At 49.7% G+C, this 19,509-nt stretch overlaps 2 protein-coding genes across 7 annotated transcripts in view; one reads left to right on the forward strand and one right to left on the reverse strand.

Moving 5' to 3' along the window:
- The window catches only part of Zcwpw1 (zinc finger CW-type and PWWP domain containing 1), a 218,144-nt gene that overhangs the window by 128,858 nt on the left and 69,777 nt on the right, over positions 1-19,509 (reverse strand). The window lies entirely within an intron of this gene.
- Agfg2 (ArfGAP with FG repeats 2) overlaps positions 2,833-19,509 on the forward strand; it is a 36,127-nt gene continuing 19,450 nt past the window's right edge. For 3 of the 5 annotated variants that reach the window (XM_087578323.1, XM_087578324.1, XM_087578325.1), the window contains exons 1-2: positions 2,855-3,197; positions 19,125-19,218. In XM_087578323.1, the coding sequence (XP_087434449.1) occupies positions 2,977-3,197; positions 19,125-19,218 (315 nt within the window). In that variant the 5' untranslated portion in view covers positions 2,855-2,976. 5 annotated transcript variants of the gene reach the window in all.

Raw genomic sequence — 19,509 nt, forward strand, 5'->3', positions numbered from 1 at the left:
GTGACGAGCTCCTCCCCACCTTTTTTTCTGAGACAAGGTCCCTCGTTTAAATCTGGAGTTCCCTGATTAAGCTATGTCTGGTGAGCTCTAGGGATGCGCCTGTCTCCTTCCCAGAACTGATATCACCAGCATGTGCCACCACAGGTAGTTTTTTCACAGGGATTTCTAGGGATGGAGTTCATGCTTGCACGGTGAGCACTTAACTGGCCGGGCTACCAACCTAGGCTATCACTACTGTTTCTTCCACCCCCAATTATTGGTGTGTGTGGGGAAGTGCCACACATGTGGGCCAGTGGCCTGAGTCAGAAGTCATTGATCCCTTGGAGCTGGAGTAATGGTGTTTGTGAGTCGGTAGTTGTGAGTTAGCTGATGTGAGTGCTGGGAACTAAACTTGGACCCTCTGGAGGAGCAGCAAGTGTCCCTAACTGCTGAGGCATCTCTCCAGACCCCACTATGATATTCTTTGGAAAAAAAGTTTGCTTTCCACCCCTCTAATCACTCGGGTTCTGTAGACTTAACTCCCCAAGAGCAAAGGGCTCTTACCAGGAAAGCCACCAAGCAGAAGAGTGTCCCCGGGCTGCCTGTGCTCACACTGATTATGAGGGGGAAACAGTGTTGTTGCTCCCTGATATGGCCTGGGTGGGTGGAGTAGAGACAGGATGGGCAAGCACCCTTTGGCTGCTCTCACAGACCACACCCTGTAGCAAAAGAATGGACTGAAAGCTACCAGAGTCCAGTGGTCCTCCCACTCCCAATTCATTCGTCCACTTGCTATTGGTGGTGGGTAGCATTCTAAGAGGTGAAGAACTAACCACTGGCTAAAGAGAAGCAGTGCAGGGTTGGGGATTTAGCTCAGTGGTAGAGCGCTTGCCTAGCAAGCACAAGGCCCTGGGTTCGGTCCTCAGCTCCGAAAAAAGAGAGAGAGAGAGAGAGAGAGAGAGAGAGAGAGAGAGAGAGAGAGAGAGAGAGAAGCAGTGCATGAATGCATGAAATGGGCAGCATATAGGGAAATGCTGAATGCTGAACTCTGGCCTAGAACTCACAGAGATGCACCTGCTTGGGATTCCAGGCATGTGCAACCATAGCATGCAACAATGTTTGAAACGAACTAAAATGGTTCCCTGTATGTCTGCACCGGGCTTGACATCACTTCCGTTCATCACCTGCGTTCCGGCTGTGAGGATTGGAGACTTGGAATAGTCTCTATTGGAATAGTCTGTCCTCACATCTAGAGTTCCTTCTGTATGTCTGTATGGAATATGTATTCTGGGGGTCAAATACTGTTCCCACCTACTGATCCAGCACCCACTATGGAAGATACCCTCTCACACAGCCTCTCTCTCTCTCTCTCTCTCTCTCTCTCTCTCTCTCTCTCTCTCTCTGTGTGTGTGTGTGTGTGTGTGTGTGTGTGTGTGTGTGTGTGTAGCCACATGTACTTAGAACCCAGAGGCCAACACCAGGTATTTTCCTCAAACATTTTAACCTTATTTCTTCTTTTTATGAGCAAGTATCTCTCGGTGGCCCATAGCTCACTAATCTGGCTAGTCTGGCTGGCCATCAAGCCCCAGGGGTCCTCCTGTTTCTGCCCCCCTAGTTTTAGGATTCCAAGTGCACACTTGCTTTAATGTGGGTCCCGGGGATCAAACTCAGGTCCTCAAGTTTGCACGGCAAGCAATTCACGGCAAGCCATTTCCCAGCCGTGAACTTTCTAGTCTTCACATTTATGTAACATTTAAGCAACCTCATCTACTCCACGGGCTCCTATGGACTGACGACTTGAAACCTGTCCCTTTGGAATCAGATCTATACCTCCCACCTGTTTCATCAGCCCGAATCCCATTGACACATCTGAAACCAAACTCACAATTTATGGTTGTCAGCATCCCTAAACCTGCTCACTTTCACCTTTCCTTTTCCAGGCAGTGACTGAGGATGGCCTTGAACCACTGATACGCCTACCTCCACTTCCCGAATGCTGGAATTACAGGCCTGTGCCACCACTCTGAGGGATTGAACCCAGAGCTTAGTGCGTGCCACGGACTCTACCAGCTGAGACACATTCCTGGCCACAGACCAGAGTTTTTAAAATCAAAAGACTCAGATTCGAATTCTGACTGAGCCCACAAACCAGTTCTGTGATCCACTTCAACATGTTTTCTTGAATATTTCTTACATATATTTATTTGTGTGCTGGGGTGTGTGTGTGTGTGTGTGTGTGTGTGTGTGTGTGTGTGTGTGTGTGTGTGTGTATCAAGCTCAGATTGTGAAGGGTGAAAGTTGGTGACAAACGCTCTTCATTTCTTAGTCATTTCTTCTGTATCCTACCTCAGGTTTTTAACTTGACTCTAAAGTGGGGGCTCCTTCTATAACTTTGATAAAATAAAATATCTTTTATAAAGCACTCCCCTTCTCTAGCTTTCCCTTTCTTCTCTACCCCCTCCTAGGGCAATTTCTTTCTGATTTGCTTGTTTCCTGGATCAGCCTGGAACAAGCCTTTGAAATTTGGCGGGAATTAGTATCAATCCGGAGGATGAGCACTACGCACGCGCCGAACACCTCCTTTCTCTCGCACGCTAATTTTGCAACCTTAACAACCAATCAGAGTCAGCATAGGAGTCCGTGGCGAGAGGGGGCGGGAACAAGGATGGCGGCACGCACTGTACTTGCATGGTGGGGGTCTTTGTGAACCAATGGAATAGGCAGGAGGCTGGGCGGCAGTGGGGCGTGGCTCTGAAGACTCCGGCAACCGAAGGCCGTCCGGAATCGAACCAATCAGAGCGAGGAGGTGGGGGGAGACTAGCCAATCAGTGTGCAGAACAAGACGAGGAAGGGGGCGGCAGAGTGTCTCCCGGTCGTGGTCCGGGCTGCCGGAGCTGGTGTCAGGGTTGCCGGGCGTGCGAAGGTGGCGGAGGCGGGAAAGGCAGCTAGCGGTTAAAGGAGAGCTACCGCTGACTTGCAGGGGAACCTGGAGGAGAGATGGTGATGGCGGCTAAGAAGGGCCCGGGCCCGGGTGGCGGAGTCGCAGGGAGCAAAGCGGAGGCTGAAGCGGCTTCGGAGGTGTGGTGCCGCCGAGTGCGGGAGCTGGGCGGCTGCAGCCAGGCCGGGAACCGTCACTGTTTCGAGTGCGCCCAGCGCGGGGTCACGTATGTGGACATCACCGTGGGCAGCTTCGTCTGCACCACCTGCTCCGGCCTCCTGTGAGTGGATCCGGGGGGGAAACTGGGTTTGGTTGGGGTGAGGTGAATCTGCAGGAGCTCGGGGCGATCCCGGAGGTCGGAAGGGTAGCCCCGGCAATGGACGTGGCTGTAGAAGGTCGCCTGCTGCAGAGGTGTGTCGTGGGGGAGAAGGAAATAGCGCAAGGGGACAGAAGGCGAGACTGGAGTCGCGCTGCGGAGGGAAAGGTGGGGGCTGCAGAAGGACACGAGGAGAGGATTGGAGAAACTCCCTGAGGGAGGCGAAGGCGAATTGCAGGTGGGGAGAGAGAAAGTGTGGAGAATTGAAAGGAACTGGGGTGGGGTGGGGGAGGGACTTAAAGGGCCAGAAATTGACATAGACCTTTAAAGGGAACTTTAACTGGGGTTGCATTGTTTCTCGGTTGGTAGAGTGTTTGCCTAGCACGCTCAGCGCCCTGAGTTTCCATCCACAGCACTGCATAAAACCGAGTAGTGTGGTACCCGCTTGTAATCCCAGCACTGAGGAGCAGGTGGATGAGGAGTTCAAGGCCAACCTGTGCTACTTGAGACCCTCTCCGCTCCACCAGAAAGAAGAAGGGGAGCGGAGAGGCGGGGGTGGAGAGAGAAGGGAACGAAATAGGAAAGTCGAGCCTAAGACAAAAGTACCCTGTTCTGGCTTGTGTGCTCCAGCTGTACGATGTAGAAGGGAATGGAAAATGCTCTGCGCGTTAGCCCAGGCTGACAGCCTAGAGTGGCAGGTATGAAGCCAAGGATCATGTGCAGATCCTAATCTTTCAGCCTCTGGAATGCTAGCTAGAGGGTAGACGACTTACGAAATGTACTAAGGGCAGAGAGCCAACGGGTTATCCTGGCGGACAGCTTAACTTTCCCAAAGAGATGAGGATCGGAATGGGATATTCTTTTCTTTTCCCCGTTGCGTCCTCCGCCCCCGTTAAAGTTACATTTGATTTCTTTATTTTGTACTGTAGGGGCATGGTTTGTGTGGCTATCAGAGGATAACTTGTAGGAATCAGCGATTTCCCTCCACTACGTGGGTCCTGGGGATCCAACTCAGCCAACCGGCATGCCTGTAAGCTCCCATATTTGCTGAGCCAGCTCACCAGGTCACTTTTTAAATTTGTCTTGAGACAGGGTCTCATACAGTCCAGGCTGACTTTTAATTCACGATGTAGCTAGGGCTGGCTTTGGAACTCAGAATCCTCCCGCCTCCACCTGTATAATGGCTGGGATTACAGCCATGCTTTGGGGTCATTCCTGAGTGTACCCAGTCTTATCTGGTAAACTGTAAATTTGGGGGGGCAGAGGCTTGGTTGTAAAATCCACAATGCTACCTTCAGCTCGGATCCTGTTTACAGCCCTAGTCACTTCCAAGTCACACCCCAGATTTCTGGTATTTAGTAAGCTCCTTCTCCCTAGGAATTATTGGACTAAAATTGGATAGGAGGTCTTTGGTTTCCTTAGGGACTCATTTTGCCTGGTTTTCTAGTATTTTATATGCTACTATTTTATTTTATTTTATTATAAGGAAAGCTCTCCTGTCCTTATATGCATACCAGCCTGAAAAAACAAAAATAAAATAAGGAATATTGTTCTTATGTGACAGATGGGAGATCAAAAGCAGAAAGAGGTTTAGTAATTTATCCAGCGCCATATGGAAGGTTCTGTTTCCAGCGTTTGTCATTTAGTATGAGTTATGACTGTGGGGAGACCAGAAGTGAGGATCCTGGTGTCCTAGGAGACAGTTTGGAACAATGTCTCTACTACATTGTCATCATCTTCTTAAAATTTCTGCGGTTCTACTGTTGTTGTTTGAGACAGGGTCTCATGTAGTCCAGGCTAGCCTTGACTATGTAGCTAAGGATGGCCTTAAACTTTGGTTCCTTTTGCTTTCATCTCCTAAACGCTGGGATTACAGGTGTGTACCACTACCCTGCTTTGTGAGGTGCTGGGGTCCAACCCAGGCTTTTAGGATTGCTAGGGTTTGGGTGCACTTTGAGCTGTAGCCCCAGCCCCCCAGCCCCATGTTCCCAGCCTCCCTTCTATATGATATTGAAGGTGACTTGGGTCAAAGTAAAAACCATTGTGGCTAGACATGGGCCACCATGTAACATGATCTCAACCCAGGGAGACTAACGCAGGACAGTGATGAGTTCAAGGCTGGCCTGGCTTATATGGCTAAACCATATACATGCCCATGCACGCACGGAGGACAGTGTATGAGCTTGAGGGATGGCTCGGTGATAAAGTTCTTCCTGTGAAAGCCTGAGCTCCGGGTCACAGAACCCAGGTAAATGGCAGGAGAACGAGGGGGCTTGCTTGTGAGCCTAGCACCTGAGAGGCTCTGGCTCAGAAGGGAGACCTCGCCTCAATGTATAATAGGTGGAGAACAATCAAGGAAGGCACCCAGTGTCAGCCAGCCTCTGCATGCACATACACTCACACACATGTGAACACACAAACACATGGATGCCTCTGTATGCATACACATGTGAACACATACACATAGATGCTTCTGCATACACATACACACATGTGAACATATGTACACATGGATGCCTCTGCATGCACACACATGTGAACATATATACACACAGATGCCTCTGCATACACACACTCACACACATGTGAACATATGTACATATGGATGCCTCTGCATGCACACACATGTAAACATATGCACACATGGATGCCTCTGCATGCACACTCACACACATGTTAACATGTGTACACATGGATATCCCCATTTGGTGTAGCACCTAATAAAAAGGAAAGCATACATCTTGAAATATTATGAAAAGGGAAATCTGTATTGTTTCTCTGTTACTTAGGCTTGAACTCAGGGCCTTGCACATGATGGGCAAGTACTCTACTACTGAGCCATGCCCCCACCCCCCAGTCTGGAAAATGAAATTAGATGGATAGATAGAAGTGAAGAGGAGCCTTAATGATCTCTCAGATCTAGGTCCTAGCGGGGAAACTGTCAGGAAAGCTGGGCGTGTGTTCTAACAGCTAGTGCCGATGGTGTGAAAGATAATGAACTGAGGGAGGGCCAGGGCCAGAGAGATGGCTCAGCACTTAAAAGTACTTCTTGCTTTTGCTGAAAAGCCAGGTTCAGTTCCCAGCACTCACAAAGGAGCCCACAATCGTCTGTAACTCCTGTTCAAAGGGAATCAACATCTTCTGGTGTGCAAAAACACTAGGCATGCATGGGGTGCAGACTTACACACAGACGAAACACTCATGCATGTAATCTAAAAATAAATAAAGTCAAACAAAACAGTAACAATAAAGCCAGATCCCAGTGGGTAATGATAAAAACCAACCAAACAAAAATACAACCTTTTTTAAGGTCACCTTCAGCTACTTCGTGAGTCTGGGGTCAGCTGTGATATAGGAGACGTTGTTTTTAAGACAGATAGGGTGAGGGATATGGCTCAGTTGGTAAAAGCACTCACTGCCAAGCCTGATGACCTAAGTTCAGTTCCCACCCGGTGGAAGGAAGTGTTGACCCCCCAAGTTGTTCTCTGACTTCTGCGCACAGGCTGCAGCACCGGAGTATATACAGAGACAGTAAATAAATGTAATTTTAAAAACTCAGTGGGGGTCAAGGTCTCAGTATGCAGCCTGGGCTGTCCTAGAACTGGCCGCGCAGACCAGGATGGCCTCAGACTTAGTGATCTGAGCCTCTGCCTCCCCAGTGCTGGAATGGAAGGAGCGCTCTACACTGCTGAGCTTTAAGAAAACTGTTTTTAAGGCTTTGATGAGATAAAGCTCGGCATTAGCAGGAAGTGCTGACAGTGTGACCATTTTCTAGGTTTGGTTTCAAGTATCCCCCGATAACCTTTGTCTTCTATAATGAATATCCCCCAGCCGGAACAGAAGGGAGGACGAGGGATCTAGGCCATATTAAAAACCTGGTTTCTCCTGCTGGAAAAGTTAACTGCTTCCGTATCGGTGCGCAATTTGTAGACTCCTAGAGCTCTCCCTGGAGGTCACCGTCACAGCTGTTGGTCTCGCTAATGGAAAGGCACAAACCTGGACTGGGGAGATGACTCTGGTTAAGGGTGCTTGCTTGCTTCCCTAGACCCATGTGGTAGAAGGAAAGACTCCTTCGAGTCCTCTGATCCTCATGGGAGCAGTGTAGCACACATGTCCTGCACATGCTTGTGTGCGTGTGCATAGACACACATGCACGCGCACACACATAAACAAATGACTAAAGGCTGGAGGATAACTCAGTATTTGATAGTTTTTGCAGAGGACCAACCAGGGTTCAGTTCTCAGCAGCCACACTGTAGCTCAGGACAACCTGTAACTACAGTTCTAGGAGATCTGATGCCCTCTTCTGGCTTCTGAGGACACACCAGGCATACATGCGGCACACGTGCACACACTCAAGCTGAGGATCGTCTGTTCCCATGGGGTTAAGTAGGAGAACTCAACCTGCAGCAGGATGTCTAGATGGCTCAGTGGGTAAAGGCGATTGCTGCCAAGGCCGACAACCTGAGTTCAATCCCCGGGACCCACTTGGTGGAAGAAAAAGACTGATTCCAAAAGGTCGTCCTCTGACCCCCCATACTCCTGCTGTGGCTTGAGTAGACACTCACAGAATAATAAATGAATGATTAGGTTGAATTTTCTCGAAGTCCATAAAGTTGATCGCCCGTACATCAGGATTGTGTGGTGACGGTTAGGGAGAAACAGTAATAAGCCAACAGCCTGCGTATTTATTTCTTTGGTAGTTGACAGATTTCACCTGAATAACTGAGGCCCCAGCCACTCCCTTCGGCAATGGAGATACAGCGGTAACAGCTCAGTAGCTTGCCTCAAGTGCAGCTTGTAGGTGGATGAGTAGTAGTGTGTTTGTGTAATGAGTCTCATCAGTGCAGCAGAGCCCGGTGTGTTGTTCACGGCTGTTTGAGCATATAATTAAGGTATGACGTAAAGAAGGGAGCTGGAGAGACTGCTCAGCCGCTCAACCCACTTGCCTTGTCGTAGTCTGTTTTCTGTTGCTATGGTTAAAGCACCACGACCAAAAGTAACCTGGGGAGGAAAGGCTGTGTTTGACTTACATGTCCCAATCACAGCACCTCACGAAGGGAAGTTGAGGCAGGAATGAGAGCAGAGGCCATGGAGGAGTGCCCTTCGCAGGGTGGGCCGGGCCTCCCCACGTCAATCGTTAATCAAGAGATGCTCCCACAGAAGACTACCACAGGCCAGTCTGGGGAGGCAGCTCCTCAGTTGATGGTCTCTCTTCCCAGTAGACTCCAGCTATGTCAAGTGCACCCACGAAACAGGACGACCCGAGTTCAAATCCCCACGGTCTATTGGGCGCGGTGGTGAACGCCTTCAGTCCCAGCACTGAGGAGGCTGAGGCAGGTGGATCTCTACAAATTCCAGGCCAGCCTGGTCTACGAAGGGAGTACCAGGCCAGGCAGGGTTACGGATGGTTCCACGTGTGTCAGTATCCCCAGTGCGTCCGGGGAAGAGAGGAGGGGACAGGACAGGAGCAGTGCAGGGGGCAGGTGGAGGTTGCTGGCTCCAGTGAGAGACCTTATCTCCGGGGAACAAGATGGAGATTGATAGATCAGCACACCCAACACCCACCTGTGGCCTCTGTAAATGCCATCACAGGTGTGTGTGTCCATGTTAACTACACACAGCACAAATTAAATGTAAAAAAAATGTAGTCTTTGTTAAAATGAAAAGCTTTTCTTTTTTTTTTTGGTTGCTTTTTTCCTGGCCATCCTGGAACTCACTCTGTAGACCAGGCTGGCCTCAAACTCAGAGATGCACCTGCCTCAGCTTCCCAAGTGCTGGGATTAAAGGTGCATACCACCTCCATCCAGCTAAGAAGAGCGTATATTAATTTTTATTTTATTATGTGTATAGATGTTTTTCCTCCATGTATATTTGGGTACTGTGCACATTCAGGGCCCCCAGAGACTGGAGAAGGACCTGGGGTCCAGTGGAACTGGAGACACAGAGGTTGTGAGCCTCCACGGAGTGCTGGGGATCAAACCTGAGTCCCGTGGAAGAACAGCCAGCACTCTCCGCTGCTCAACCATCAGCTTTTCTTTTCCCTTTGAGACAGACTTTCATGTAGCCCGGGCTGGCCTCAGACTAGCTATGCAGACAAAGGTGGCCTTGAGTTTCTAATCCCCCTGCCTCTACCTCTCAGGTGCTGGGATTGCAGACACACACTACATTACCGTTCCTAGTTCACAGGAATTGAACTTAAGGCTTCTTGCGTGCCAGGAGGCAACTCTACCAGCTAGGCCACGCCCCCAACCCTCTGAGGAGCAGACTGAAGGGAAGTTCTCGAACACCACCTTTAGCACCCCAGTCGGAGAGAGGAAACAACAGGATGCACTTTATCTTAAAGGCCATTTTTCTGTTAACTGTGTTATAAACGTGGCTGCCTTTTAGAGAGAGGGAGTCTTCTGGGGACAGCGTGCAGAACCGCCAGGGTTCCCAGCTGGCCTGGCTGGCTGATGCGGTAGAACCAATAGGCTGTTCCAGGGGAAAGCATATCAAATTGTATTTATTTATTTTTATACATAGTGTGTGCATGCATGTGTGTATGTGTGTATATGTATATGTATGCGTGTATGTGTGTATGTGTATATGTGTGTATGTGTGTATATATGTATGTGTTTGTTTAAGTGTGTGTGTGTGTGTGTGTGTGTGTGTGTGTGCACATGCATATGCCAGGTGCCCATGTGGAGGTCAAAGGGCAGCTTGACGGAAGTCATTCTCTCCCTGTTCCATGTGGTCCCTGAGTTCATACTTACTACAGGTATCTCTCTTTACGCTCGGAGCCATCTCATTGGCCAGAATTCTACATTTCACATTAGCACACAGGCATCCTAAACCTTCCCCTACATGTATGAGCTTATATACATGTATATAAGTTCCACTCCCTCCCTTCCTCCCGCCCTTCCTCCCTCCTCTCTCTCTAAGACAGGGTTTCTCTGTGTAGCCCTGGAACTTGCTCTGTAGACCAGGCTGGCCTTGAACTTACAGAGATCCACCCTCCTCTGCCTCCTGAGTGCTGGGATCACACTTTCTTATTTAATGAGGTCTTTACTCAGCTGTAGCAGTAACTTGGCATGTCCATGTGAGGGCCTGAGCTTGGCTGCTAGTTCATACCATTTCTGAGTTTGCATGTATTTGGGTGTGGGCTGCCACAAATGTAGTTGACAAATTTGATCTGGTTTTGATCACTTTGTTTTCCTCAGATACCTAACTTCTTTCTTTCTTTCTCTGGCGGTTTGAACCATGAGCCTCATACAAATGAGGCGAGCGCTCTACCAGTGAGGTATAACCTCAGCCCCTTAATACCTAATTTCTTTAACCAGGATTTAGGTCCCCCAACGTACACACATAACTTTTAATGTTTTTTAGATGCCGGTATTTATTTACTTGTGTGAGCGCAGGTGTGTGCAGAGGTCAGAGGACAACTTGTCCAATTCAGGTCATCAGGCTTGGCAGCAAGCACCTTCCCCTTGACCTGCCAAGCCATCTCACCAGCCCTTGTATTGTTTTTGAGACAGGGTCTTATGTAGCCCAGGCTAGCCTCAGCCTCCCCCTATATAACCAAGACTGGCTTTCTCCCTCACAAATGCTGGATCTGCTGGTCTGACAATGGTTTCCTGTAGCCCAGGCTGGCCTCCAGCTCCCTATGTATTGTGTGATTACAATTCTAACTCTCCTATAGGATGAGATGCCTGCCTTCTGATGCTTAAAGTGCGGTAAAACTTGTTATTAAAAAAGCACCTCTCCGGCTGGTATGGTGGCACGCACATGCAAGCCAGAACTCCTGAGGCTTGGGCAGGGGGATAGAGGTCAAGGGCAGCCTCTAAATATATGTGTCACACAAACATGTGGGGGCCAGGGGATAACCCTGTGTGTCAGGGGCCACCCACCTTGGTTTTTGGGGTGTAGGGTCTCTCAGCCGGCCGGGAACCTACTGATGAAGCTAGGCTCCCTGTTGGAGGTGGAAATGGGAGTCCTCTGTCTCCGTCTCCATGCCTGGTGTGGAAATTACTGTGACAGGCCACCGCATCCAGCTTTCTTCCCATGGATTCTGGGTACGAACTCAGGTCTTGGGCTTGCTCAGCGGACACTGTACAGACATAGCCCTGTCCCTGACTCCTTAAGTGTGCGTCCTTATTCAGGCTTTCTTCAAAGCCCCTGTGGGATAAGCCACCATGTAGAAGGAGAAATGCTACATTTCCTTTTTGTTCACCGAAGGAGGCCATGCCTCTGTGCCCTGGCTGTCGGGTCTCTGTTTAATGCTTCAGATCGCAGCAGTGAGCGCCTTTTACTCCTGCCAGCTTTCCTCTGACCATGGCAGTCCGACTTAACTTGGGAGCTCTCCAGGTGGGTGTCTACAGAGAGGCGTACTGGAAGCTCTTCCTTTGAAAGCAGCCCCTGAGTTACATGTGCCTCAGTTTCCTCGCCTGACTGGTTAGAAGGGGTCCTTGGTGAAGCTCCCCCATCGTCTCGGAGGAAGGAAGGTAGAATCGGCTGTCTGTCCCACAGTCCAGTACTTTTCCGTCTGTTTGAATTGGAAAGTACACATGTACCTTGCCCTGTTTACTTCCCTTTGTTCTCTCCTCCCTGGTCTCTCATGGGCACCTTTACTGGGCAGAGGTAGATGGCACAGGCTCATTTACTTATTGATTCAGCCTTATGTGTGCGGCTGTGCGTGGGGGTGTGGCTGCCATGCGCTCATCTTGTTCCTCAGGCATTCTCTACCTGCTGGGTGCTGTGTTCTGCTTTGATTTGCTGTGCTCTGCTGTGCTGTGCTCTGCTCTGCTCTGCTCTGCTCTGCTCTGCTCTGCTTTTGAGACACTGCGTAGTCCTGGCTGTCCTGGAGCTAGCTCTGTAGACCAGGCTGGCCTCCAACTCAGAGATCCGTCTGCCTGCCTCTGCCTCCTGAGTGCTAGGATTAAAGACATGTGTGCCATTGTGCTTGGTGGCCTGGCTTTTGTTCAGGACACCAAACTCAGGTCTTCATGCTTACTGAGGTAATCAATCACTTTGCCATCCCAAAAGCCCCTGGTGTGTTTATTTGTTTTATATTAGATGCCCAGGAACAAGCGGAAAAGCCTCTAAGGAGGCTGGAGAGATGGCTCAGTGGTTAAGAGCACTGACTGCTCTTCCAGAGGTCCTGAGTTCAATTCCCAGCAACCACATGGTGGCTTACAACCATCTGTAATGGGATCCGATGCCCTCTTCTGGTGTATCTGAAGATAGCTACAGTATACTCATGTATATAAAATTAAAAAATGAAATAAATAAAGGATGAAGAAGAAGGTGAAAAGAAGTCAGGCATGGTGGTCTGAAGTCCTAACACAGAGACTAGATGACTTGTAACCTCAAGGCTAGCCTGGGCTACCTAGAGCCGATCTCAAAAAGTAAACGAAAGACTAGTAAGATGGCTCATGAGGTCCTACCACCAAGCCTGAGGTCCTGACTTTAACCCCTAGTCTCTCTAAGGAGGAAGGAGACCCACCCCCAAAGTTGTCCTTTGACCTCCACAAGCACTCTGTGACGTGTGCCCCCTCCCCTACCCCCAGAGACGCACAGATAATAAGGGAGGCTATGAGGTGGGCCAGTGTGCAAAGGTGCTTGCTATCTAATAAATAAATGCAATCTTTTAAAAACAGAACAAAGAAAACAGAAGAAGCTGGGGAAGGTGGCACACCCCTGCAATCCTGGCACTGAGGAGGTGGGAAAAAGAAACAGGTGACAAAGAGAAACAAGGAGGGGAAATGCTAAGGGCTTGAGAGTGTCAGGAAGAGGAGCTAGCAGGGTTGCCAGGTGCATGCCTGGCTCTGCACAATGGGAGTGTTGTTCGTCTTCACAGTTGAGCAAGGAGTGAAGTGGATTGAAGCAGAATTTATGTCAGAGTTTTTTAAATTAGTGAAATTGACTGTGGAGCAGGGTGACTCAGGAACCTGACTTGGGACTTCCTGTGTGAGTCAAAGAAGCCAGCTCAATGGGTAAAGGTGTCTGCTCCCAAGCCTGACGACCTGAGTTCAATCCCCAGGACACTCAGAAAGAGAGAAGTGACTCCTGCCTGTTGTCTCATGTGTGCCGTGGCACACACTATCTAAATCAATGGGACGGGGTTTTTATTTATTTGTTAGGAAAGAGCTAAGTGGGTTTAGCTATCTATCCCTTGACCACAAGGAGCAGAGTGGGGCTTCTAGCAGGGAAGAAACCCAAATCCAGGTTGTATGGATCCGAACACAAGCGTTCAGAGGAAAGGACTTCCCAAGTTTTAGTTTGGCACCGATGGCAGGAGTTAGCTGCTGGGTGGAACTGGTTTTTTTCCACTGTTGACCTGACAGAACCTTCTTATCTCAGCCTCTCAGCGGGTTTGATGCTTCCATGGATCAAGATAGAAGCCAAAATATAGGCCAGCTTGACGGCGGTGAGGTGTGGCAAAGTGGAGATAGTTACGTGTTTAATAAAATCAAAAGGGAGGAGAGAGGGCCAGCAAGAGGCCTGGGAACACTGACTGGCTGTACATGCAAGAAGTTGCCTTTGCAGAGGACCTGAGAGTATTTTGGACGATAATAGGATTGTAGTTTTAAGAAGAAAGGAAGGAAAGAAAAGGAAGGAAGAAAAAGAGAAGAAAGAGAGAAAGAGAGGAAGGAAGGAAGAAAGAAAGAGATAGATAAGTAAGTTAGGGATGAAGTTGGTAGGGTGCTTGCTAGCAGGCAGGAAGCCCAGAGGCTGGTCACGAGGATCTCATAAATTGGGCATGGGCCACCAAGGGTGCACCAGCATCGGGGAGGTGGAGGCAGAAGACTCCAGCACCATCCTCTGCTATAGAGCAAGCTCAAGGTCTAGCCTAGGCTACATGTTTCAGCAAGAAGTAGGAAGGAGGGGTTGGGGATTTAGCTCAGTGGTAGAGCGCTTCCCTAGCAAGCGCAAGGCCCTGGGTTCGGTCCTCAGCTCCGGAAAAGAGAAAAAAAGAAAAAAAGAAAAGAAAAAGAAGTAGGAAGGGAGAGGAATGAATGTAAGTGAAACACTTGCTTAAGACTTAAGCCACGGGGGTTGGGGATTTAGCTCAGTGGTAGAGCGCTTGCCTAGGAAGCGCAAGGCCCTGGGTTCGGTCCCCAGCTCCGGAAAAAAAGGGAAAAAAGAAAAAAAAAAAAAGACTTAAGCCACAGTAATCCATTTGCCTTCCATGGTTTCCTCCTAGGGCTTCAAAGATGTTCAGTGGGTAACAAACAGCTCTGAGTTCAGATCCCCAGCACCCATGTAAAAAGCTAGGCACGTACATGTAACAGTAGCAGTGTAGGAGAGGGAGGCAGGGGTATTGCTGGGATCTGCTGGCTGCCAGCCTCGCTCCAGCTTCAGCCTTGGGAATAAGGCAGCGAACGATAGACCAGAACTCTAATGTCTTTCTCCGACCTCCCCACAGGCATGTATGTATGCACACACCACACACACATTAGTAAACCAACTTAAGTTCATTTAAAATGATTGCCCTATTCAGGCTGGGCAAGTAAATCTAATCTCTGAGTCTGTCTGGTATGGGTTTGCCATCACACAAGGGCAGTAACTCCTTCCCATTTGGGGGTGTTATGGGGAAGGACCTGAGTTTTGTTGGGGACACTGGGTGTGAGCCCAGAGGGTTGGGTCTGTTTCATTCCAGGCCAGTGAGTCACATCTGGCCCGTCACATGACCCTGGGACTCACATGACCCTGGACTGGACCCAACTAAAGGCAAAACACCTAGGCCACTCTTCAGCTGCTGGCAGGAGAGGGTTTCTACATCTGTGTTCCTAGCCAGCAGTAACCTCCGTGTGATTCAGAGAGAGACATCGTCTGACTCATAGGCCCTTCAAGTCGGCCCTCTTCCTGGGCTGCAGCCTCCTTGCCGAGTGTTCTCCCTGCCCCCCCAGACTGACTGTAGTTATTCATAATCCAGTTCCCAGACATCAAGGTCAGAGCTGTGCTCTCTGTCCTGTGCCACAGAAACATCCTGTTCCCTCAGATGCATTCAGGTCCCATGTTTTCCAATCACTTCCCAGCCTTCCTTCATCCTCCCCTCCCAAAACACCCCTCCTGTCCACACTCAGGCCAACGGTGAGTCTGCTGTTCCGTGTAGTCCGATGCCAGCCTGAGTCCCCCCCCCCCTCCCCCTCCCCCCTCCCCTCACAAGGAAACGCCTCTGTGTTTACAACTGCTAACAGTTCCTGCTTGTCCTTTTCAGGAAATGTCAGTGACCTTCTTATGATAGGTTTAAGATCTGTTTTTCTAGTGTAAACATAATAAATTTCACTGTTCCCATGACCAGTTCTCTTCCTTGCCCACTGCTAACATCCTGAATCATTCTCCCTAATCCATCAAGTGTCCGACTGGACGGCATCTATTGCAATGAGAAGTACACTTATATAGGCTTCTTGTGTCCCCACCCTGTGTGTGTGTGTGTGTGTGTACATACTTGTGTGGAGACCAGAGGTCAACCTCAAGAGTCATTCCTCTGGAGTGGCTGGGATATAACTCAGTTGGTAAAGTGTTCGTGTCCTATGCATGAAGCCCCAGGTTAACCCCTAGCACTGTATAGCCAGAGACGTGGTCTCCAACACTTACAATCCCAGCACTTAGGAAGTGGAGAGTGGGATTGGGAGATCAAGGTCATCCTCTACCACATAGCAAGTTCAAGGCCAACCTGGACTATACAGGACCCTGTCTCAAAACTAAGAGAAGGAAAGTGGGCTGGCTCAGGTTAAAAACCAAACCAAATCAAGTCATTAGTGGGCAAGCACTCAGAGGGTTAGACCACCTAGGGAACCTGATCCCCGCAGACTCCAGGACGGATCCTATTTAAAAGCTGTTGTTTGCTGCGGGGACCCAAGTTCTGCTGCCTGCTTCCCTCTCATCTTTCCTTAGACGTCACCCTCTTGGATACTGTGTGTCATTTTATAAGGGCATCTGGGGAGTCCCTACTCCAAACTCTAGCAGCAGAATGGCTGGAAAGAAAAAATGACCTCATCCGTAGGCTCCTATGTCCCAGTCTTTACTAAAATCCCTTAATGAGCAGTTTATCACCCAGGAGCAGCCACCCCGCGCTGTTTGCTCTGTGGCTTGGCATCTGCCCCGTCTCCACACTCTGCCGTCACTTTCGCTGGGAGGGTCCCTGCCGTCCTCCCAAACTTGGCATGGATAACTTCGTGCTGTGCATGCTACCCGTGCGCGTGAATATATAGTCCTCACTTAAGTATCGATTCTATTTCCTTATTTTACACGCCCGGTACATACATAGGCGCACATATATACACACATGCATACAAGCCTGCATGTATGTGTACCATATGCAAGTGGTGCTATCTGAGGCCAGAAGAGGGCACCAGATCCCCTGGAAACGCAGGTGGTTGCGAACCACGAGGTGGGTGCTGAGAATGCAGCTCAGGGCCTCTGCGAAAGCAACCAGTGCTCTAACCACTGGGCCTTCTCTCCAGCGCCATACTTTCATTCATTTATTTTGTGAAAGTTGAACTTCCAAGGACAGCCCCCACAGAGCTGTGATCACGCCCGGCTTGCACAGTGCTGGAGATGAGCCGGGGGCTTCGTGTAAGCATTCTACCAAGCTGTGGCTTGAGGCCCTACCCAGTGTTCCAGATGCTTCAATATCGGAGGCTTCCTTGTTTGCATCTGTGGTCTCTCGCTTCCTGGTCTAATTTGCTTGTTTTGGCTTGGCTGCTTTTCTTTTAAGACGAGGGCAATGCTTTAGACGAAAATTCAAAGTATGAAGCAAGGAAGATCTGGGGGCTGGTGAGATGGTTCAGCGGGTGAAGGCATTTGCCACCAAGCCTGACGATCCCCACAGCGGGAAGAAAGAGAGAAAGAGTCCTGCAAGTTGTCCTCTGACTTCCACACATGCACCGTGAAGTGTACACACGATGAATAAGTAAATAAATACATTTAACTTCAGAAAGGGGAAAACGGGGCTGGACAGATGGCTCAGCGGTTAAGAGCACTGACTGCTCTTCCAGAGGTCCTGAGTTCAAATCCCAGCAACCACATGGTGGCTCACGACCATCTGTGATGGGATCTGATGCCCTCTTCTGGTGTGTCTGAAGACAGCAGCAGAGTACTCAGGTACATGAAATAAATAAATAAATCTTTAAAAAAGGAAGGGGAAAACATGAAGCCCCCACCTAGCCGAGCCTCCGGTTTCCCATTAGAACTCCAGATGAATAAGAGTAAGAAATCTTTCTTTTCGGGGCTGGGGATTTAGCTCAGTGGTAGAGCGCTTACCTAGGAAGCGCAAGGCCCTGGGTTCGATCCCCAGCTCCGAAAAAAAGAACCAAAAAAAAAAAAAAAAAAATCTTTCTTTTCTATTGTAATCCCCGAGGGTGTCAGTCTGTGGACAGACCTGGCTCTCCAGGGAGTTAATGGAGCAAGCACGAAAGCAGGGCCATGGACCTGTGCCACTCCATCTCATGGCTGAAGTTCTTCCTGCTTTATTAAAAGATCTCGGAAGAGGGGCACCTAGGAAATTTCCTTTTCCAGCTATGGCTTCCTGAAAGGGGATTGGCTGTCTATTCCCTCCCATAACCCCATCCTTCTGTTAAGGGAGGGAGGCAGCTGGCTTCCACATCCTGACACTGCTGACACAGCCTCTCTCTTGTTACTGTCATTAGTGTTAGTCAAGGGTCCCTTTTCTGCTGTACTTCATGCTTGGTGAAGCCCATGGGTCCTCAGGATATGTCGCCATAGATCTAGAACATAACGGCAGGAAACGTGATGTGGCCGAGTATCTCAGCTCCCGGAAGTCACCCCCTCAGCCAAAGGCTGAGCACTGGACAGGATCTGAGCCAGCCTTGAGGGGGTGTCCGCGTGGCTGGCTCTGCCTCCTTCTCCAGGTCACTGACAGGGTCACAGCCTGTTTGTCTCTCTTCTTGTCTCTCATTTGAAGTTTTCAGAATACTCTTGTTTACATTTTTCCTGATATTAGGAACTAGCTTTTAGTCGGGATATTTAAAATTTATTAAATTTATTTATTCACTGTATGCCAGGGTGACACGGTGCACATGGAGGTCAAACAAGAATTTGAGGCATTATTTCTCTCCTTCTATTATGTGAGTCTCGGGTCCTTAGATCAGCGAATTCCAATACCCTCTAAACTTGCTGGTCCTTGGCAGGACTTTCTTGTTGATGGATGTTTGTTTGTTTGTTTGTTTTCCAGTATTGGGGATAGAAACAAGGGCCTCGTGTATACTAAGACAATGAATTTTTAACTAATAAACTGTACTCCTAGCCTCTCACTGGGGGATTCTAAGCAGGGGCTCTACCACTGAGCCACACCCCAGCCCCTCACTGGAGGATTCTAGGCAGCTGCTCTACCACTGAGCCACACCCCCTGCCCCTCACTGGGGGATTCTAGGCAGGGGCTCTACCACTGAGCCACACCCCCTGCCCCTCACTGGGGGATTCTAGGCAGGGGCTCTACCACTGAGCCACACCCCCTGCCCCTCACTGGGGGATTCTAGGCAGCTGCTCTACCACTGAGTCACGCCCCCTGCCCCTCACTGGGGGATTCTAGGCAGGGGCTCTACCACTGAGCCACGCCCCAGCCCCTCACTGGGGGATTCTAGGCAGATGCTCTACCACTGAGCCACACCCCCTGCCCCTCACTGGGGGATTCTAGGCAGGGGCTCTACCACTGAGCCACACCCCCTGCCCCTCACTGGGGGATTCTAGGCAGGGGCTCTACCACTGAGCCACACCCCCAGCCCCTCACTGGGGGATTCTAGGCAGGGGCTCTACCACTGAGCCACGCCCCCAGCCCTGGATGGGGACCTGAGACCATCTCATATGCTGTTATTTCATTTCTCCCTCCTCACTCTTTCCATACACACACCTGCCACAGCTCATCTCTCTATTTCTGCCCTACAGGAGAGGCCTGAACCCCCCTCATCGGGTCAAGTCCATCTCCATGACAACTTTCACTGAGCCTGAAGTCCTGTTCCTCCAATCTCGTGGAAATGAGGTGAGGAACCACGGAAGGAGGGGGTGGTGTGCTGGAGTGATTACGCCACCTGGTAGCAAGGCTTTGCCTCAAGGTGGTTGGAAAACCCAACAGTGTCGTCTGAAAATATTTTTTCTTTACATTTCTCCATTTTGTGTGTGTGTGTGTCTGTCTGTCTATGGTAACGGAGGAAACTTTAACACGTTGGTTCTCAGCCTTCACTATCTGGGTCCTAGGAATCCAACTCAGGCCATGTGCTTTTTTTCCTTGCCCCCAAAGTTTCTTTCGGGGTGAACTTTTTTTTTAGACTCT

Source organism: Rattus norvegicus, chromosome 12 (genome assembly GCF_021556685.1).
Source record: "Rattus norvegicus strain SHRSP/BbbUtx chromosome 12, alternate assembly SHRSP_T2T, whole genome shotgun sequence".
Taxonomy (NCBI): domain Eukaryota; kingdom Metazoa; phylum Chordata; class Mammalia; order Rodentia; family Muridae; genus Rattus; species Rattus norvegicus.